Genomic DNA, 21,148 nt, shown 5'->3' on the forward strand with positions numbered 1-21,148 from the left:
AGCCTTGGAAAGAAACCCTATGGGGTAATTCCACCCTGTCCTATAGAGTCACTATAAGTCAGTACTGACTTGAGGGCAACAGGTTTTATAACCTCACAGCCACTGCCCTGTGTGTCAGGCCCTGTCCTCGCTGCAGGGCCTCCAGCTTGGCCACCACCTCTACTGCTGATGGGTTCACAGGGCATCTCACCCGAGCTTGACCCTGCGGACTCCCACGTCCCCTTGGTCCTATCTGGAGAAGGGAGACAGGTCGAGGGTGGGGGAGAGCACCACGGGCATGCACCAGGGATCCTCCTGAACCCCCTAATAAAGAAGGCCTTCCTTTCCCACCTCTACCTCCCTCTATCTGTCAGAGACTCTCCCTCAAGGGTAATTATTTCAGGGGTAGTGGAGCTCAGCTTTCAGTCACAGGTTTGGGAGTGAAGCAGGTCTGAATCACAGCACAACCACTTATTGGCTGGGGCCTCTTGTGAAAGTGGCATCCTGTTCCTGTGCCTCAGTTTCCTCTTCTGGTGAAGGGAAATAATAAATGACAGTGCCTACCTCACACTGTTGGGAAGACGCCCAGAAAGCACTGAGCCTAGAGCCTGGCGCCCAACAGCTCAGCAGGTACTAGCCACGAGCGCGTTCATGGGTACTGCCGGTTTTAAATGTGTGTCGGCTCCTCCTGTCCGTGAGGGCAGGGCCAGGGTGCTCTCGTGCACTGTGGTGTCCCCAGCAGCGCAACACAGGGGCACCTGGGAGATGTGTGTTGACTGAATAAACGAGAAGAAGAAAAAAGAAAGGAATTTTGAATGAAGCAGAGACTCATTGAGAGCAGCAGGGAGAAGGGACAGAGAGTGATGAGAAGCTAGAAAAGACTAGAACAGGAAAGAGAGCAAGAGCTTCCTCTGGCATCAAAACTGAGAGGTTATTTCCATCCAACCCATCGACTTCATCAGTGGAGACAGCCCTTCCAGGCCCTTCCGCATGCCAGGGTGGGGCTCAGAGAGGTCCTTGTTCCAGTGCTTAGTCCCAGAGCTCCAGCTGCCATCTTCCCTCCCTCTCCCAAGTCCGCCCCACTCACAAGGCCCTGGGCCCAGACAGGTACTAGTAGAAAAAACAGGGACTTTATTATTCCCAACACAGAGGCAGGTCTTCAAGGGGCGGCAGGAGTTGGTTCTGGGGCGGGAACAGGCCCCTACTTGCCCGCGATGAGTGGGTTCCGCAGGACCACGATGACCGAGTCCCCACGCAAGAACATCTTGGAGATATAGCGGTCCTTGTTGACGGGCTTGGACTTCTTCTTGCCCTTGCCGCTCTTGGGGACCTCGGTCCACATCTCCTTCACGTTCTCCAGCACCATGTTGCAGTGCCTAGTGGGGGCAAGGGTAGGGAGACACCGGGAGTGAGGGGAGCGTGGTGATCGCCCTGCCTTCTCCCTCTAGTGGGACAGTGTGAACAACAGGGCACATCCCAGGGCCAGGACCAGCTGGGTTCCATCCCACCCCTGCAAGTTCCTAGGATAAGGCTTGGGCAGGGGACTTCACCCCTCTGTGCCTCAGTTTCTTCCCCTCTAAAATGGAGACAATCATGGTACCTGCCTCATGGGGGTGTTGTGAAGACTAAATGAATATATCCAGTATTTGTAAGTGTTTAGAACAGGGCAAAGGGTAAATGCAAAAGGAATTATTCTGCTTGTGCTTTTTCCCTCTGAGTGCTTCTGGAGGTGTCTGTCCTCCAGAGGCTTCTAGGGTGTTGGGGCTTGAGGCTACACATGACCCATGCGCTCCAGTCCTGCTTTGTCCCTGTCACTGGGGTGCCTTCTGGACAAGTGAATGGCAGCATGGGTAAGCTCATTCCATAAACACTTGTGGAACGCCTACTCCATGGATTGCTCAAAATACAACGGATACAGCGACAAATAGACAATCTCAACCACCATGTCCGATTAGGTCGTTCACCTGCATTAAATCATTGAATCTTTGCAACCATCATGATTACCGCCACCGGAGTCTCCAGATGACACAAACAGTTAAGCGCTTGGCTGCTAACCAAAAGGCTGAAGGTTCAAGTCCACTGAGAGGTGCCTCGGGAGAAAGGCCTAGCAATCTACTTCTGAAAAATCAGCCATTGAAACGTCTATGGAGCACAGTACTACTCTGACACACAGGGGGTTGCCGTGAGTTGGAATCGACTGAAGGGATGAAGTCACCTGTTGAGGGTCAGGTGGCTGCGAACAGAGTTGGGACATGAACCCAGGCGGGCCGACTCCTGACTGCATGCTCACAGCAACTGCACTGGAGGGGCAATGAGAGACAGCCACACCACGGGGCTTCTGAGAAACCTTGTCTTCAAGCTTTTCAGACTCGAGGTGGGCTGCTCTCCAGGCCTGGACAAAACACCTCCCGAGACCTGGGCACTCACCTGTCGAAGGCCTTCACGCGGCCCAGAAGCTTCTTGTTGTTGCGACAGTTGATGAGCACTTGGGTGTTGTTCTTGACTGACTGCGTGAGCACGGAGAGGGGCCCTGTGTTAAACTCCTCCTCCTCCCGCTTCTGCAGCTCCTCCGGGGTCATCTCGCTCTTGGGCTTGTTGAGGAGGCTCCTAGGTGGCAAGCACGAGATGTGGGTAAGAGGGGCTGGAGCACGGGGGAGTCAGAACCTCACATTTGGTGGCTCCCCAGCCTTGCCCAAACACACCCACCCTCCTCCAGCTCAGTCCTCTCTCAGCATCACCACTTGGATGTCTGCTATGGACTGAACTGTATCCCCCTAAAATATGTGTTGTAATCATTAACAAGAACTTGGCTGCTAACCAAAGGGTCGGCTGTTCGAATCTACTGGCCACTCACTGGAAACCCTCTGGGGCAGTTCTACTCTGTCCTATGAGGTTGCTGTTAAGTCGGAATCCACTGACGGCAAGGTTTTTTTTTTTTAAATACCTGGGGATGTGACATGTTTGGGAATAGGGTTTTCTTTTGGATGTTAATGAGGCCCTATCCTAGTCACTTCTGAGTGATAAAAATAGCCAATAAGACACATCGCCAAGGAACTGTGGAACACAGGGGCTACAGATCATCCACCAGAGGACTTCTAGCCTCCTGAACCATGAGAAAATAAATCTCTGTTCTTTAAAGCCATCCACTTGTGGTATTTGTGTTACAACAGCACTATTTAACTAGGACAAGGCCTAACAGACATTTCCACCATTGCATGCATGTCCCAGGCTGAGCTCCAACCACCCCAATCTACTCCATCCACAGCTCCTCCGTCTCTGTTGATGGCAACTCTATTCTTCCAGTTCTCTGGGCAAAAAACTCTTGTCAACTTAGCTCCTCACTTTCTCTTGTATCCTACATCTGTCAGCGAATCCTGCCACCTGCCTCTAAAATACATGTAGAATCTGACCGTTTCTTACTATGGTCACCACCCTAGCCAAATCCTCCATCATCTCTCCCCTGGAGTCTTACTGGTCTCTCTTCTTCCACCCCTGCTCCCTGACGGTCTATTCTCCACGGAGCAGCCCAAGGGGTTGTATTAAGACAAAGTCACTCAGCAAAACCCTTCCATGGTTCCCATCTCAGTGTAAACCCAACAAAAAAGAACCTGACGCCACTGAGTCAATGCCAACTCACAGTGACCCTATAGGACAGAGTAGAACTGCTCCCTGGGGTTTCCAAGGCTGCAATCTTTATGGAAGCAGACTGCTACATCTTTCTCTTTCAGAGCAGCTGGGGGCTTTGAACCACCAACCTTTTGGTTAACAGCCGAGCACATAGCCACTGCCCCACCAGGGCTCATTCATCTCAGTGTAAGAAGTTCAGTTTTTGCCATGCCCTACATCTGCAACACCCCCCACCCCACCCCTCCCTCATTCTGCTCCAGTCACAGTGGCCTCCTGGGTGGTCTCTGAAGATCTATTAGGCAAACTTTCATCTTAAAGCCTCTGCATTTACTTTTCCCTCTGCCTGGACACCCCTGGGATATCTGTGTGGTTTCCTCTTTCACTTTCCTCAAGTGTCACCTTCTTAATGGGGTCTTCTGTGCTAGTTATTAAGTTATTGTCTCTCAAAATTGGCATTCTTCATTGTTTTTAGCCTGTTCTACTCTGAAACACGTGGGGTTGCCATAAATTGGAATTGACTTGATGGCAACTGGGTTAGGTTTTTTTTTGTTTTTATCGCTTCACCTAACACACCATATACTTTACTTGTTTACTATATTTATGGCCTGTCTTTCCCCCCATAAGCTGCACCAGGGAAGACATTTTTTCTGGGGGGTGGGCAGTTTCTATCCTATTCACTGACGGACCCCAGGTATCTAAAGCAGTGCCTGGTACATAAAGAGCACCCAGTAAATATTCGGTGAATAAATGAGTAAAATCAGTCCAGTGATTTATTATTCATAAAAGTCGCGAATCACGCTGAAAAGCCGCCAGTCTCTAGATCAAACTATCCGGTTAAGTCTCTCATCTCAAATCATTATTCCTAAAAAAGCACCCGCCTCCCGCAAGTTCCTTATCCGCAGAAACACTTCCTCTCAGTATTTAACAAGACTAGTTATCTGGGAAAGCCCCCAGCCCGTTATCTGATAAAGCAGCCCTTTCTCCCGAACTCATCCGTAAAAGGCCCCATTCCCGTTCTCACATCCATCAAGAGAAAAGTCCTTCATTTTACTCATAAAATTTCTGCCTTCGCCCCTGGCTATCAGGAAAGGGCCCTCTCACCCTCTTCCAACCGTTAATCAGCCAAATTTACACCCTCAACCCCACTCCCGCCGCCTGGTACCGGCCCGGCCTCACATGGTGCAGACTGCGTTCTGAAGCAACTCTTGTCTCCTCCGCGCTGCTTCTGCCTCTGAAGGGAAAGGCGGGACTTCCGCTTCCTGCGGCCCACTTCCGTCAGCGCCTGCGCAAACCTAACCAGCAGGGGGCGTGGTCTGTTGCTATGGTGCTCCCCGCCAGCTGTGCCTAGTAATGGGATTAAAGCCTTGCGCAGAGGTTCGAGACCACTCAGAACCAGTTGGGGGCAACTGTTCACAACAATGCAGGGGAAAACAAAGGTGGTCCGACTCGAACCATTTCGCTGTAGAACAGGATAGGCTAAAGGAGAGAAGCGACACAGCATTTCCAAATACCCGCCGGCCAGGCCCTCAGGGGCGCGGCCTCTGCAAAACCAATCCGCTCCTCGCTGCAAGGATGGGTTCCGCCGCTTTTTCCTCAGGGACGGTTCATTTTCGCGTCTACGGATTTCTTCGACTCGGCACAACCAATCCCTTGCCTACATCCGGGAGGGGCGTAGACCTGCGCTGGGGACGACGAAAGTTTTCCAAGATCAAACGCTTGCCATTGGCTTCTCCTCTTCCGCTGAGGCGGAGCCTGGCACTTCCGCGCTCCCGTTTGGGTTGTGCTGCTCTCAGGGGAACCAATCCTGCCCCAGGGAGGCAGGAGGCGTGTTCTCAGACCGAGAGTTTCCATTGGTTTCCCTGCTCTCCGGGGGTGTGGGATAATGCCGTCGCTCTGGTTGCTCATTGGCCCCTGGACTGTATGGCTAGGCCTGAACTGGCGGCTCCCTGGTCGAGGACTGGGTTACTGGGCAAAGCTACCATGCGTTCCGGGAGCCGTGGGCGGTCCCGGCTACGGCTCGGGGAGCGCGGCCTCTTGGAGCCCCCCTCGCCGCCCAAGCGCCGCCTACTACCGCGGGCGCAGCTGTTGCCCCTGCTGCTGCTGGCGCTGGCCGTGGGCTCGGCGCTCTACACCATCTGGAGCGGCTGGCATCGGGGTACCGAGGAGCTGCCGGTAGGCCGGGAGCTGCGGGTGAGGCCAGACGCGGGCCCAGGCTCTGTGGGGACCCTCTCTCCCCGCCGAGCCTTCTCCAGGGTCTGAGGTTGACTGACGTGGCCTTATGGTGTGGCCCTAAACGCAGGTGCCGCAGTCTCCATCATTCGAGTGCATGCACCTTTCCAACGGAATAAGGTTCCGGGTTTGTTTTGTAATTCTGGCTCCCCCTTAAGAGGAAGGGTCTGGAACGGTCACAGAGCGTTTGGCGATCAGGGTTCTAATCCTAAATCAGCTGTCTGGAAGAGATCCTTCCTCCCCTGGCCCTTGATTTCCCCATCAGGATTGGGTAGGCTGGAACAGATGGACTTCAAGGGACTTTTTTCCTGGGGCTAGGATTTATCCTAGAAGCCACCGATGCCTATGATGCTTATGAAGAGGAACAGGGCTCCTTATGGGCAGCGGCGCCCGGGGGAGGGTCGGAGTGGGATTGCTCTCATGTTCTGCACTTCTCTTCTCCACCTTTCCCCCCTACCAAGGCCCCGGTGATCGGAAGCCTCTCGGAAGCCCAGCTGCGGAGGGTGATCGGGCAACTGGACCCGCAGCGTCTCTGGAGCAATTATCTGCGCCCCTTGCTGGTGGTGCGGACTCCGGGCAGTCCCGGCAGTCTCCAAGTCCGAAAGGTAAAGGACTGGACCTCCAAGCCCTGAGCACCCCCAGCCCTCAGGACGAATGAATAGGAACTGGGCATCCTGCCAAGATAACAAAGCAGCTAAGGGGCGGAGTGGGGCTCTGATTGGAAATAATCCGTCTCCAGTCCCACTAGGCTGTACTACCCCCATCAAAAGCTTACTATATGCCAGGTGCAAGCAACAGCCCTATTAGGTGGGTACCAATATGATCTTCATTACGCAGATGGGGAGACTGAGGCTCAGAGAGGTTGGACACTGCCCAAGTCCTATAGCTAGTAAGTGATTTGTTGTTGTTAGTTGCTGTCAGTTCTAACTCATGGCAACCCCATGTGTGCAAGGTAGAATTGATTTATAGGGTTTTTAAGGCTGTGACCTTTCAGAAGTAGATTGCCAGGCCTTTCTTACGAGGTGCCACTGGGTGGGTTTGAACCGCCAACCTTTTTGCTAGTAGTCGAGCACGTAACCGTTTGCACCATCCAGGGACTTGTAATAAGTTTTGAAGGCACACAGGCTGACTCCAGAGCTGGTGCTGGAACATCTCTGTATCGCCTCCCAGAAAGCATTGGAGTCATTTAACTACTTCCTGAGTTGGAATCCCAGCTCAGCCGTTTGGGTGTGACCTTGGGCTAGTTTCTATCTTTTTTTGTTTTATTGTGTCTCGGGTGAAAGTTCACAGCTCAAGTTATTTTCTCATACAAAAATTTATATACATACTGTTTTGTGACATTAGTTGCAATCCCCACGGACTAGTTTTTTTTTTTTTAATTGTGCTTTAAGTGAAACTTTACAATTCAAGTTAGTCTCTCATATAAAAATTTATACATACATTGTTTTGTGACCCTTGTTGCTCTCCCTATACTGTGACAGCACACTTCTCATTTCCACCCGATTTCCCATGTCCATTCAACCAGCTCCTGACCCTCTCTGCCTTCTCATCTCACCTCCGGACAGAAACTGCCCATTTAGTCTCAAGTATCCACTTGAGCTAAGAAACACACTCTTCATGAGTATCATTGTATGTCCCATAGTACTTGACTAGTTTCTTAACCTGTTTCCTCATCTGCAAAATGGGGCCAATGACAATCCCTACCCTGTAGAGCTCTGTAGAGTTCACAGAACAGGGCCTCGCAAATGTTGAGTGCTATTTCAGAGTGAGCTGTGATTAATCTTGTTGGCATCTTGCCTGGCATCCAGTAGGTGCCCGGTAGAAGTGTGTCAAGGGAAGGTTTAAACATGGGGCTTGCTAGTCAGCCCAGCAGCTCTGCATGGCTCAGGGCACATGCCCCTTCTCCCAGCCTCACCCTAGGCCCTGCCCACCCTCCCACCTCTCTCTTGCTACTAGTTTCTGGAGGCCACACTGCGGACACTGACAGCCGGCTGGCACGTGGAGCTGGACCCCTTCACAGCCTCGACGCCCCTGGGGCTACTGAACTTTGGCAACGTGGTGGCCACACTGGACCGGGGGGCTGCCCGCCATCTCACTCTCGCCTGCCATTATGACTCCAAGTTCTTCCCACCCAGCTCAGCTCCCTTCGTGGGAGCCACAGATTCGGCTGTGCCCTGTGCCCTTTTGCTGGAGCTGGCCCAGGCCCTTGACCTGGAACTGAGCAGGGCCAAGGAGCAGGTGAGGAGCCGGGGCTGGGGGTGGGAGGATACCTTCACCCTGGTACAAGCCACCATCCTCTCTTGCCTGGGTGTCTGTCACCTTTTGGTCTTCTGCTTCATTCCATGAACAGAGCCACAAAGATCTTTCCACACCCTGAATGTCAGACCTGTCTCCTCTGCCCAAAACCCTCCCATGGCTCCTACCTCATTTAGAGCATAAGCAGAGCCCTTACAGTACCCCCGAGGTGTGCCATTACCTGTCTGATCTCATCTCTCACCTCTCACCCTGGCACACTGCTGTAACCACACTCGCCTCCTCTGTGCTCCTCAAACTCACAAGGTTCACTCCCACCTCAGGACATTTGCACTTGCTGTTTTCTCTGCTGGATCCCACAGCAATCAAGTGTAGTGACTACAGACAGGGGCTCAGGGTGGGGGTGGGGGCTCAGACAGACATGGGTTCACATCCTGCCTCTGCCTCTTACCAGCTGAGTGAACTTGGGCAAGTGGCTTCATCTCTCTGAGTCTCAGTTTTCCTGTTTGTAAAATGGGCATGGTGGTAATGATAATAGGAGTATCTACCTCGTGGACTCAGAGAGATTAAATGAGACCAGGATCATAGTAAGTATGCAGTAAGGGGTAACTAACATTCATTCCTGTTGGGAGGACCAGTGCTTTATCCTTTGGCCCTCTGGACTCCTCTGATTTATGCCTAGAATGTCCTTTTCCAGATATCTTCCTGGCTGGCTCCCACCCTTCATTCAAGTGTCTACTCCAACGTCACCTACTCAAAGAGGCCTTCCCGGCCACCCTGAAATAGTTCCCTGTCACTATCTCATGCTTTGTGGTACTTTATGCTGATTTGTTTGTCTGTCTCCCCAGCTAGAATAAGCTTCCTGAGGACAGGGACTTGGCTTCTTTTGTTCCCTCCCTGCTATATGCCCTGGGCCCAGAATATTGCCTAGCATAAAGTAGGACAGTAATAAAAATGTATGGAGTGAATGAATAAAATCACTTATCATGCTCCTCCCCTGCTCAAACCCCTTCCATGGCTCTTCAGTGCCCCTGTAACAAAGCTCAAACTGATTTTCCCTTGCTAACCCCTCCAGCCTTCTCTCAAACATCTCTGGCCTCTTCCCTGGTCCCAGCCTTGCCCCAGAATATTCTTCCCTCTGCTCCCCCATCCACTTTTGCCAGGCCAGCCCCCACTTACCCTCAGTGCAAACATCCCTTCGCCAGACCCAATGCCCTCCCTAAGCTACTCTCTCTCAGGACCCTGTAGTTCTCAACAGCATTTGTCCCATCTGCAGTTAACTACACCGACTCCTCACTTATCGACATGGTTAGGTTCCAAAGACCAGGTCATTATGCGAAAATTGGCATTATGTGAAAATGGAGGATGACCACATCAGATCACCAAATGGAGGATGACTACATCATTACATAACTGTCAAACCACTGAGAATCATGGCCCAGCCCAGTTGACACATAACCTAACTATCACAGGCAGCGTTATTCTTGCCTTGCACCTCAGTGTTCGTTACTGCCAGATGTATGTTGTTAATGCACAAAATAGTCGGATAGATTTTTTCATTGTCGTAAATGCAAAATGTCAGTTAACCAGACAGTTGATAAATGAGGAGTAGGTGTCGTGTAATTCTTCGTTTGCGAGTCTCTCTGCCAAACCGAGCTTGAATAATAACAATAATAATCAGAGCTAATGGCACAAACAGTTAAGCACTTGACCACTAGCCAAAAGGTTGGTGGTTCAAACCCACCCAGAGGTACTTCGGAAGACAGGCCTGGCAATCTGCTTCAGGAAGGTCACAGCCTCAAAAATTCTATGGAGCAGTTCTACTCTGCACACATGGGGTCACCATGAGTCGGAATCCACTTGATGGCAATTAACAACCACCACCCTTATTTAGTTACTGTGCATCAGGCACTGTTCTTTGGCCTGGATTTGAATCCTACTCTATGAATGGAACTGGTATTAACCCCGTTTTCCAGATGAGGAAACTGAGGCTTTGAGGAGTACTTCTTGGCTACGAAGTGGCCCAGCCAAGATTTGAACCCAGGCAGTCTGACTCAGAGTCTATACTTTTGGCCGCTGCACTTTGAGGAAGTAGACCTGGTTTGCTCTTTTCGGTTGCGTGGGTGGGTTGAGGCTGAGGGCCTGGCACTGGCTGACCCTGACCATCCGCTCCCACAGGCAGCCCCAGTGACCCTGCAGCTGCTCTTCTTGGATGGCGAAGAGGCGCTGAAGGAGTGGGGACCCAACGACTCCCTTTATGGCTCCCGGCACCTGGCCCAGGTCATGGAGTCTGCCCCCCACAGTCCTGGCCCCACCAGGATCCAGGCTATTGTAAGATCAGGGCCCCACCCAGATTCCAAAGAGGAGGGAGAGGGTGAGGTGGAGTTGGCAGACTCCCACCCGGCCTCCTCCATCTGCGGCCTCTCTTCCTAGGAGCTCTTGGTGCTTCTCGATCTCCTGGGAGCCCCCCACCCAACCTTCTACAGTCACTTCCCGCGCACGGCCCGCTGGTTCCATCGGCTGCGGAGTATCGGTAAGGGCCATGGTAGAGGCAGGTACTACCTGGGATGCAGGAGGGCAGGCCGGAGGTGGGATGCACACGTATTCCTAAGGAGTCCTCTGTCCTTTCTCTCCACTTCCACAGTCTCTAAGGAACGAGGGCCGAAACACAAAATGATCCCACAGCAGTCTAATGTAAATAAACACAGGGGCTGTGGGGTCAGGCAGCCTTGGGTTCCAACCCTGCCTTTGCCTCTTACCAGCTGTGTGAACTTGGACAATTGGCTTCATCTCTCTGAGCCTCAGTTCCTATCTGTAAAATGGGCACAATGGTAATGATAATAGGGGTATCGACCTTATAGACGTAGAAGGATTAAATGAGACCGGGAACATAATAAACCATAATAAGGGGTAACTAGCATTCATTCCTATTGGGAAGACCAGTGTGTTATCCCCCAGCCCCCTGTCCTCCTCTGTTTGTGAGCAGGAGAACCTCTGACCCCTGAGGTACTGACCCTTGCTCTCTAATCCCCATGGCCTCCAGAGAAGCGTTTGCACCGTTTGAATCTGCTGCAGGCTCATCCCCAGGAAGTGATGTACTTCCAGCCCGGGGAGCCCCCTGGATCTGTGGAAGATGACCATGTCCCCTTCCTCCGCCGAGGTACTGCTGCTGGGAGGTATTGGGGGTGGTGGAGAATAAGGGAGTCTCAAATGGGACCTGGCCCTGGCCCCTTCCCGGGGCTTGGGACTGCTGGCCAGTTGCTTAACCTCTTTGTGCCTCAATTTCCTCATCTGTGAAATGAGAATAATAGTACTTATCTCTTGTTGAAGCAGCCCTGGTGGCTTAGTGGTTAAGCACTCAACTGCTAACTGAAAGGTCGACGGTTTGAACCCACCACTTGCTTTGCGGAAGAAAGATGTGGCAGTCTGCTTCCGTAAAGATTACAGCCTTGGAAACCCTATAGGAAAGTTCTACTCTGTCCTATAGGGTTGCTGTGAGTCCAAATCAACCCGCTGGCAATGGTTTTTTTTTTTTTATCTTTTGTTGAGGGGATTGAAAGCACTAATACATGTTAAGACCTTACTTGGACCAGTGCCCAGCATATAGCATTCAAGAAATGTTACTATTATTTGTACGTCAATGATTGCTGAGTTTTCTAGCTCTTACCTTTCCGTTCAGAGTTCTGAGAGTGCCAGAACAGAGTATCTTCTTTGTGGGGGGGCAGCAGGCAAGGTCACACAGCCCTGGGCCTGGGCACCTGGGTCAGCGGTGGGTCTCAAGCAGGCCTGACTGAGTCTCTTCTGTCGCCCACAGGGGTTCCGGTGCTCCACCTCATCTCCACACCCTTCCCCTCTGTCTGGCACACGCCTGCCGACACTGAGGCCAACCTTCACCCTCCCACGGTACACAACCTGAGCCGCATCCTCGCTGTCTTCTTGGCTGAATACCTGGGGCTCTAGCCTGCCGAGCTGATCCCCGATGGGGAGACTTCACTCTGAGGGAGAAGTGCCCAGCAGGGGACATGCCAAGAGCACCTGGAGCCTGCGGATCTCAGACTAGGCACGCCTCGGATGTGCTGGTTTATCCTCTGTGACACCTTTGGCTCCTCCTTGTGCTATGACTGGAAGATCCTCTTTCCGCCGACCCTCTCGAGCCACCTCCCTTCAAAGACTTGGAAGAGACCACCATGGTGGCAAGGACCATAGGAGTAAGCTTGGCCCCTGCCCTGAGGGAAACGCTTGGTCTGAAGGTTGACAAGGCTGAATGCTCTTCTCATTTGTGGACTGGCGTCTCAGCAACACCTTCTGACTAAATTTATCAGCTCCTTCTCCAGGATGCCAGCCTTGGTGCTGCATGGTCCAAACCTACCTCCATGTGAATACACCACATGGGGCCCACAGAGCATGTGCTTGTAAGCAGGGAACAGAGATGGAAGCCAATATTTGGGAAAACCAGATTCTGCCACACCCAATGGGCAAGAAAACAGCGTTTCTGCAAAACATGTTCTGCAGAACTAGCGTAAATATGTGTTGCAATAAAAAAAGGGGACCAGAGATCAAGGAAGTGGGGTGAGATGTTAAACAAGTTTCCTCACTGTAGTGTCAGTTTTCAAGAGTAGGACAGAAAACAGGGAGTCGCCTGGTGGTGGAATGGTTAAGCGCTCGGCTTCTAATCAACAAGGTTGGCAGTTCAAACCCACCCAGCGGCTGCATGGGAAAAAGACTTGGTCTGCTTCATAAAGATTACAGTCTAGAAAACCCTGTGGGGCAGGCTACTCTGTCATATGGGGTTGCTAAGAGTTGAAATCAACTTGATGACTCCCAACAACAGAACAGTGTTTCCCTAAAATATTTGACCATGGAACCTCTCTACCTGGAAGCACCTCACAGAACTAGGGCACCTCGGAATATACTAGGGGAAATGAGGGTTTTGGAAGTTAGAGAACATTTATGAGAGGAAAGGTATACTAGACCTAGATTCACTGCAAACTAGTTCTGCCAAAAGTTCCTTTCCCTTTCATCTGTGGGTACAGGAGTGCGCAATGATGGGTGTCACTACAACTCTAGTGATGGCCTGAGGAAGTGTTTCCCCACCCTAATTATCAGACTCAGCTAAGCTGCCTACTGGAAAATGCAGACTCTCAGGCCCCACCCCAGACCTATCCAATCAGAACTCCAGGGAGGAGCTGGGACCCTGTAACAAGCACTTGAAGGAGTCACATGATCAGCAAAGTTTGGAACATGACATCCTTAAGGATACAGTATGCTGTGTTCACAGCTGTTTAGCACATGTTCTCAAAAGCGCTCTCTAGAAGGAAAGCCCCATGGGCTCTGCACCTGCTGGTTTTGTGATTTCCATGGGGACTGGGTGGGCAGCAGGGCTGCCAGGATGGAGGGTTATTCAACAGGGAAGGTGAGCATCGGCCTTCCAGCCAACTAAAGGCCGGAGGAGACTCAAAAGAAAGCTCGAGGATATCAAATGAGAGCGGATAAAGAAAAGGTCCTCAATTCAGCTTCTCCCACAATAAAATCCAAACCAAACCTGCTGCCGTCATATTGATTCCAGCTCATGGCAACCCTGTGTGTTACAGAGAAGAACTGCTCCATAGGATTTTCCCGGCTGTAATTTTTACAGAAGCAGATTGCCAGGGCTTTCTTCCATGGCACCACTGGGTGGGTTGGAACCACCAACCTTTAGGTTACTAGTCAAGTGCAAACCATTTGCACCACACAGTAGCTTACATTTACTAGGTTCCTACTATATGGCAGGCACTATGAGCGCTTTATATATATCAACTCATTGGTAATCTCCCCCCACATCCTGAGGTAGGCACAATTGCAGTTCTCACTGCAGATGAGGTGGCTGAGGCTGAGAATTGTGAAGAATCAGTCACTGACAGAACCTAGGCTCACCGCCAACTGTTAACCCCTTGTCTTGCCTCCCTTCCAAAAAATGACCTGTGCTGGAGTAAGTTTGCTGACATTTTAATTGGCTGTAAGGCAGAGTGGGGTTGAGCTGGGGGCTGGGGGGACATTAATAGGTTCTGAGAGGTGGAATTGACAGATGTCCAGAGTTCAGAAAGGGAAGCTGACAGTGACATCACCAGCCAGGGTGGTGAGGGGGGTCCAAAAACCACAGGGTTGGTACTAACGTTTGTTGTTCATTTGTGTGGCAGATGATGGGGCCCAGTGCTTAAAACACGCTATCTCACCTCTGCCTCATGGAGAGAGTTGGTTGTGATTCACAGTGACCCTATGCACAACAGAACAAAACACTGCCCAGTCCTGTGCCATCTTCACAATTGTTGTTATGCTTGAGCCCACTGTTGCAGCCACTGTGTCAATCCATCTGGTTGAGGGGCTTCCTCTTTTTTGCTGACCATCTACTTTACCAAGCATGATGTCCTCCTCCAGGGACTGATTCCCTCCTGATAACATGTCCAAAGTATGTGAGATGAAGTCTTGCCATCCTTGCTTCTAAGGACCATTCTATTTCTTCCAAAATAGATTACTTGTAATACCTAATACAACGTAAATGCTATGTAAATAGTTGTTATACTGTATTGTTTAGGGAATAACCAGATGCGACGCTAACAATGCTTGGACAAGTGCCAGAGACAGACTGAGGATCTGTGAAATGGTGGGAGGCTATACACATCACTTCATTTGCAGGCATTCAGCGGAGTGCTTGGTGGGTGGCAAATTTAAATTTTGCTTTTTAGAACTTTCTTTTTTCCCCCAAATATTTGCAATCTGCCGTTGGTTGAATCCGCCGATGTGAAACCTGGGGATACAGAGGGTCGAGTATTTGATAAACGATTGTTGAGCACCCTAGATACAGTATCTCATATATCAATCTGAGAAACTGTTAGTATTATTTTTCAGATCAAGAAACTGAGCCTCAGAGAAGTCAACTGCCCAAGATTACATAGGTGGGCACTTTCACTACCATGTGACTTAGTGTACCTTTATTTATCCTGCTTATCATTTATTGGGCTTATTGGTGTCTTACCAGTCTGGAATTCTCAACCATCTTGTCTTGCCCCATTCTCTCTTCTGATTCTGGAATGCCAATTAAGTGTATGTTTGACCTTCTCACTTTATCCTCCATAGCCTTTCTTTCGTATTTTCTGGGTTTTGTTTTTCTCTGTGCTACATTATGGATATTTTCCTGACCTTGTTTTCAGTTCCGTAAATCTTTCTTCAGCTGTGTCTAATCTTCTGTTTAACCCAGCCATTTAAGTTTTCACTTTTGGTTACTGTATTTTTTTCATTTCTAGATGTTTTATCCGTGGGTTTTTTTTCACATCCACTAGGCCACTTTTTAGTTTTGGGTACATGCAGATATTTCTAAGCTCTTCTTTTTTTTTTTTTTAAAGGAAGTAAAAAAAGAAAAAAGGGAAGCAATGTTGTTATAATAACCGATGACTGAGAATGTCAACATCTAAAGCCTCTGTGGGTCCGTTTTTGCTTTCTGTTGTTTCCTGCTCAGATTGTTTTATTTCTATTCATGTTTGGTTATTTGACTGTATACTTATGTGTGAAAAAAAATTATTTGTGGAGATTCAAGATGACAGGCCTTCTACCAGGTTTTTTTTTTTTTTTTCCTGCCAGACATCATACCTAGCAGTTCCCTAGATCACACAGGTGATGCAAACCTGGACTGCAAATCTGTGACAAGGTCCAGTCTACAGCCACAAAATATAAGTCAATTTTTTTTCTTTCCTTTGGTCTTGTGCTCCCCTGAGCATTGAGAACATCTCTGCAGTTTTCTGGATTATCCTTACCTGAGCTTGTAGTTCTCTGGGACTCCAGCTCCTTCGAGATTCCCCACATGGGGTAGTCTTTGGCCTTGACTTTTACATGTCTGCCCCCATAAGGCTGCCAAATGAGAAACCCACATGTGTCCACATCAACAAATACCCTCAGAGCAACTGTGGCTTAGAGCCTGGTGCACCTTTCCCTTAAACTTCTGGTCTGGTGGGTCCTTACTGTAGCTTACTGGCTATCTGATACTTTTAAGGAAAATATTTATTTGTTGTTTTTCAGCAAGAGCTTGGTGCAAGTAATCTAGCCCACTAGAAACTGAAGTCCCACAAAACCAAGCCAAGATTCAAACCCAGGTCTCTTCGAGTCTAAAACAAAGCACTGAATAACTACAGTGAAACCTGTGAGAGCCAGAACCTCTGAATCTTGCAAGTTTTCTGCCTTTGACAAGGTGGAGTCTTACCACTTTTCTATTGCTCGTTTTAGTCAAAAATATTTGAGCTTTCCTTCTCTGACAGGTTTCCACCTTACACAGGTTCCAGCTTTCACAGGTTTTATTATATATCCTAGTCTCTCTGGAAATTTTGATTCCCTGCTAAGAATGTCAGACTGCTAGCTGCCTCTTAATATCCATTCTTCTCTCTTCTATTTTTATACTTAAATTTTAAAAATGTTCTAAGTCCCCTTTTTATTTAGTGAGATAATTAGCTATTTTAAAACTTTAATTACAGGAATCTTTAGTAAAAGTTTTTTTTTGCTGGGCATACTGCACCCAGCTATGGCTAAGTTCTGGCCAATGAGATGTATACAGACAGGTAATGTTGTACTTCTGGGAAGAAAAGGGCTTCCCTCCTTTGTCCCTTCCTCCATCCTGCAGCCTGCAAAATAGTGATGGGAGTTCTAGTGGCCATCTTGGACCATGAGGACAAAGACCACAGATAAGGATAACAGAAGAGTGAGTGAGAAGGAGCCTGGCTTCCTGATGACTTTGGAGGGCCCCACAGCTGCCCAATACTGGGTCTCCAGAGAAAGAAAAACTTTTGTCTTCTTTAAGCTACTACTATTTTGAGACTTTCTAATCCAAACTGACACAGGTGACAAGGGTCCAAAATAATTTCAGGCTAAGGAACTTGGCTAAGGATTCCTTCTCTCTCAACTCTCTATCCCACCACACACAGGCCCGTGCCGCCTTTTGTCCCCAAGCCTCCTCCCTCAACAACACACAAACCAGTTTGAGCCCAGCCTTATAAATATTGATTTTATAGAAAGGACCAATTCAAAATCGGTCAAACGCCACACGCTAGAAGCTTCCAGAACCAAAATGATGAAAACACAAAAACCCCCAAAACAGAACAAACAAAAATACCCCAGAACAAACTGCCTGAAAATCAAGGTCCCAGTTGACCAAAGAATTCTAAAGAAACACATGTGGCTGGAGGGAGGGAGGGCTTGAAGAGACCCCCAACACCTGAACAAGTACCCAGAGTAGAAAGAAAAACCACTCAGAACTTCAAACCCGCGGCCCCGTCCACTGGCCCCCCACGCTGTCAAGAGCGAGGCAAAGGGCTTCACAGCTTTTTTTTTTAAATAAATTTTGGAGGGATGATAGCAATAGCTTTAAATAGTAGGACGAGGGGGAATTTTTATACTTCAACTTTTTCCCTTCTTCCTCTCTCGGGAAACGGGAGACTGGTAGCTTGAGATTAAGGAGAAAGCAGTGGTTTTTATTTTTTCATGGGGAAAACATCTCAAACTGGCAGGCTGTCATGAAAGTGCCAAATCGGACCTGTGATCTGATGGCTCTCAATTCCCAAGAGCCCTGGTGTGGCGGGTCAGGAGAAGTGGCAACCTGGGGGTCACAGCCTCTTGGGAGAAAACAGCCCCAGAGACAAAGAACCAGGGGAGAGGCTGGGAGGGGGCCAGAATGGGGGAACCCTTAAGTGGTACCAAAAGTAGCTGCCGTCTGCTCCCTGCTAGTGGGTCCCTGGGGTGTAGAAGGTGGCAGGGAGGGTGTTGGGGCTGAATGGAGAAGAAATTGAGATGCTGATTTAAAAAAAAAAATACCCTCCTTGAGGGTCCACGGCCCTGGGTCTGAGGAGTAAGAAACCAACGGTCAGGCAATCAGAGTGCCTGCTGGGGTCACCCCCTGAACCCCATCTTGGCTCTGGAGGGGTATCGATGCTCCCTGGACTGGGAGTCCAGGCTGGTGACCCCGTCCTGGCCCTCGGCTCCCCGGGGGAGGGGGTGAGGGCGGGCATGGCGGGCTCCCCCCGCCCCACCGGCTTCACCTGCCCTCCTCTCGGCCGGCCCGGCCTCCACCCCCACCCAGCCCGTTACAGGGCAGCACCCAGTTGTTATCGTGCAGGCCCAGGCGACAGCCAGGCGTCTCGCGGTCGGCCCGGCGGCAGCACATCCAATAGGAACGTCCGTAAGGCAGGTCGTGGTGGTAGGGCTTGGGGTGCCAGCGGCACAGCGACACGTCGCCCTTCTCGTACCTCTTGCGGCACTGCTTGCAGGGATCGTCGCGGTAGAGGGGGTCGCGGCTCCAGCGTGAGTCGGTGGCCCGCACGCCGAACGCCTCAATGATGCCCTTGAAGTGGTGGCAGGTGCACTTGAGGGCCGCCAGGGCCCGGGTGGGCAGGAAGCTGAAGATCTTGACCAGCACGTGCTCAGGGAGCAACAGCATGTACTGCCGAGGCTCCAGCAGCCGCTGGATCTTGAAGCGGATCTCTAAGAAGTCATGCGACACGTGCCGGTAGAGGCGGCACAGCGAGGTGTCCGCCACCCCCTCGGCATCGTCCGGGCCTGGCGCGGTGGCTGGCACATCGGCAGGGGGCGGCTCGGGGGGCCCATCTGGCCCCCGAGACTGGAGGAAGAAGAGCTGGCCGGGAGGGGGTGGCTCCTCAGGGCTGACCGTCAGGCACACCGTCTCCTCCTTCACATTCTTGGTGCCGTCCTTGCCGAAGAAAATACACTCGTCCACCACGCCCGTCACCACTACATCCACGTGGAAGCCGGAGGCCCCACAGTCCCGGGCAGGTGGAGGAGGGGGTGCTGGGGGGGTGTCCTCGGGCCTGGCAGGGGTTGGGATCTCGCCCTCACTGGCTTCATCTGCCCGAGCCAGCAAGAACTCCACATTGCTGGGGAGAGCATCCCTCGAAGGGCTGATGAGCTGATACAGGTCGCAGGTGATCTTGTCCTTGGTCCGGGCTCCAGGACCCGGGCTGCCAGGGTAGGCACAGCCAGGCCAGCCCCCGCCCCCATTGGGCATGCTGCCATCCGGTGCTCTGGGCTCACGGCCGTTGGAGATGCGGAAGGCAATGCGAACCTCCCCAGGGCCTGGCCCGGGCCGTTCCTCCTTGCGGAGGCCCTTAGCTGGAGGGCTGTCCCGCTGGGCCTCAAAGTGGGCCACCGCCTCAGCCACACGGCTGCAGTCCCCACCGCCACTGCTGGCCCGCCGTTCGGGCCCCAGCCCTTTGGTCGGCCCGCCCTGCTCTGCCGACACGAAGACCACAGGCGCCGGGGTGCCGGGGCGCGGGTAGTTCTGCAGGGCCAGGGCGGCTCGCTGTTCCACCAGGGCCACCATCTCAGCCACAGAGAGCAGGTCCACGTCCTCACTGGCCAAGCCTGGGGCCCCCTCAGCAGCAGGGAGCCCCTCCCGGCCCCCTGGGTCTAGCGGGGCCTTGGTGGGCTCCAGGCAGCGCCTCCGCCGCTTGGCCTTGGAGCTGTCACTGCCCCAGTGCCCCTTGACCTTCATGGAGCTGGCCCGGCTGCCCCCGCCGCACTGGTGGGCCACAAAGAAGGCCACCTTCTCCTTTGTATTCCCGGGCTTGATCACATACCACGTGTCCAGCAGGACTCGGCCCTCATCGCCTGCAGCTGCAGTGGAGAGGAGTGGGGCAGGCTGAGGGGCCGGGGTCTCCGGGGCCAAGGCGGGCGGTGTGTTCTCTGAATGGGCAGGCCCACGGTCCGGCTCCGCCCCACTGCCCGGCTCGGGGCAGGCTGATGGCTTGAGGGTCGTGGAAGGTGGGCGCGGCTGGTTCTGTGAGTAGGTGCCAAACGGCCTGGGGCACCATAGCTGGAACGGCAGGAGGCCACCACCACGGTCCATTGTTGGGGGGGGGGTGTCAGACAGGAAGTGGATCACCGCATCTCAGGAGCTGGATGGTGGTGGGGGGCTCCACGGGCTACCTGGAGGCAGGAAAGAGGAAATTGGGGAACTGAGGGAAGGGCTCTCCCTCCCAGGACCACCCTGCCCCTCAGCCTCTCCTGAGGGGATAGACTGAGACCTCCAGGAATTCTATTCCTGCCCCATTGCACAGGTGAGCAAACGGATGGCCACAGAGGCGATGGGACCTGCTCTGGTACCTTGTTCCAACCCCACAGATCCACTGCACTGCCCACCTGCCTTCACTCACTACACAGAGGCCTCTCGCTGTCAGAAGCTTTCAACTCAAGTGAAAGTAACAACGGACACACACCTCCTTTTGCTATGTACTCACCCAGTCGTCAGTTCCTGAAAAGACAGGCATTCCCAGCCCTGCCCACAGCTCTGGCTGCTTGGGCTCATGGAGGGAGGAACCGGGTGGGCTGGGAGGAGGAAGAAAATCCCAGAAGGTCAGAACCAGGAAGGCCTTTAAGAAATGGAGTCTTCACTTTTTCGGGGGCATGGGGTTCTTTAAAAATCTCTTAGAGCTAGATACCCTCACCCAGACAAACACATACAGCGGCACGGGACTGTGCAGGTAACTCCCTGCAGCACTGCCAGAGAACCTCTGGGATAAGAAGACCTATTTTTGTCTAGTTCCCTCAAGTCATACACAAGTAAACTGAGGCTCAGAGGAGGGATGGGTTACATAGCTAAGGTGGGTCAGGAGCAAAACCAGGCCCTTCAACTTGGTTTGTGGACTTCTCAGTTCAGAGCTCTCTTAATTATTTATTATTTTCCTATGGCTTTACAGGCATGAGCTGATTTGGAGTCAGTTTTGGTCACGAGTCGGATATGGCCACTTTCCGTGGCTGGACCAATAAAGAGCATACCCCTCGGTGCCAATCCTTCCCTGGCCCATCTCCCTCTAGACATCTCAAAACAAAATGCCCTCAAACTTCACATCTTCCACATGCCTGTAGACCAGGGGTTAGCAAACTATGGCCCGTGGGCCAAATCTAGCCCGTTGCCTACCTTTGTAAATAAAGTTTTATTGAAACATGCTCATTCATTTATGGCTGCTTTCATGCTTTAATGTCAGAGTTGAGCAGCTGTAGCAGGGACCGAATGGGGGAACTCTAAAAC

General features: G+C 51.6%; 3 protein-coding genes across 5 annotated transcripts; 1 reads left to right on the plus strand and 2 right to left on the minus strand.

Annotated features, from left to right (window-relative positions):
- Positions 1 to 1,096: 1,096 nt before the first annotated feature.
- SNRPD2 (small nuclear ribonucleoprotein D2 polypeptide) lies at positions 1,097 to 5,212 on the minus strand. Of its 2 annotated transcripts, none has more exons than XM_023736246.1 (3): positions 4,783 to 5,212; positions 2,407 to 2,586; positions 1,097 to 1,355 (listed from the first exon to the last, which is right to left on the minus strand). In XM_023736246.1, coding segments are annotated over exons 1-3 (357 nt in total). In that variant the 5' UTR covers positions 4,785 to 5,212; the 3' UTR covers positions 1,097 to 1,180. The 2 variants fall into 2 exon arrangements, with proteins under 2 accessions (XP_023592014.1, XP_023592015.1); XM_023736247.1 differs by lacking the exon at positions 4,783 to 5,212 and adding an exon at positions 4,708 to 4,780.
- Positions 5,213 to 5,572: 360 nt separating this feature from the next.
- On the plus strand, positions 5,573 to 14,442 carry QPCTL (glutaminyl-peptide cyclotransferase like). 2 transcript variants are annotated; one of them, XM_004381584.3, is made up of 7 exons: positions 5,573 to 5,796; positions 6,297 to 6,440; positions 7,792 to 8,073; positions 10,267 to 10,419; positions 10,522 to 10,621; positions 11,132 to 11,248; positions 11,903 to 14,442. In XM_004381584.3, exons 1-7 carry the CDS (start codon positions 5,587 to 5,589, stop codon positions 12,046 to 12,048), a joined length of 1,152 nt encoding a protein of 383 aa, XP_004381641.1. In that variant the 5' UTR covers positions 5,573 to 5,586; the 3' UTR covers positions 12,049 to 14,442. The 2 variants fall into 2 exon arrangements, with proteins under 2 accessions (XP_004381641.1, XP_023592016.1); XM_023736248.1 differs by lacking the exons at positions 11,132 to 11,248; positions 11,903 to 14,442 and having other exon boundaries at positions 5,587 to 5,796; positions 10,522 to 11,122.
- A 3,697-nt stretch (positions 14,443 to 18,139) lies between these two features.
- FBXO46 (F-box protein 46) lies at positions 18,140 to 19,966 on the minus strand. Its single transcript, XM_004381587.1, has one exon. It carries the CDS (start codon positions 19,964 to 19,966, stop codon positions 18,140 to 18,142), a length of 1,827 nt encoding a protein of 608 aa, XP_004381644.1.
- Between the last annotated feature and the right edge of the window lie 1,182 nt (positions 19,967 to 21,148).

Source organism: Trichechus manatus, unplaced genomic scaffold (genome assembly GCF_000243295.1).
Source record: "Trichechus manatus latirostris isolate Lorelei unplaced genomic scaffold, TriManLat1.0 scaffold00087, whole genome shotgun sequence".
Taxonomy (NCBI): domain Eukaryota; kingdom Metazoa; phylum Chordata; class Mammalia; order Sirenia; family Trichechidae; genus Trichechus; species Trichechus manatus.

Excerpts from the sequence above, each read along its gene's own strand:
- FBXO46 (XM_004381587.1), bottom strand. The coding sequence starts at position 19,966 with ATGGACCGTGGTGGTGGCCTCCTGCCGTTCCAGCTATGGTGCCCCAGG.
- QPCTL (XM_023736248.1), top strand. The coding sequence starts at position 5,587 with ATGCGTTCCGGGAGCCGTGGGCGGTCCCGGCTACGGCTCGGGGAGCGC. Across the intron at positions 6,441-7,791 it reads GCAGTCTCCAAGTCCGAAAG|TTTCTGGAGGCCACACTGCG; the intron begins GTAAAGGACTGG and ends TCTTGCTACTAG. Across the intron at positions 10,420-10,521 it reads CCACCAGGATCCAGGCTATT|GAGCTCTTGGTGCTTCTCGA; the intron begins GTAAGATCAGGG and ends CTCTCTTCCTAG.
- SNRPD2 (XM_023736246.1), bottom strand. Across the intron at positions 1,356-2,406 it reads CGCGTGAAGGCCTTCGACAG|GCACTGCAACATGGTGCTGG; the intron begins GTGAGTGCCCAG and ends TGCCCCCACTAG.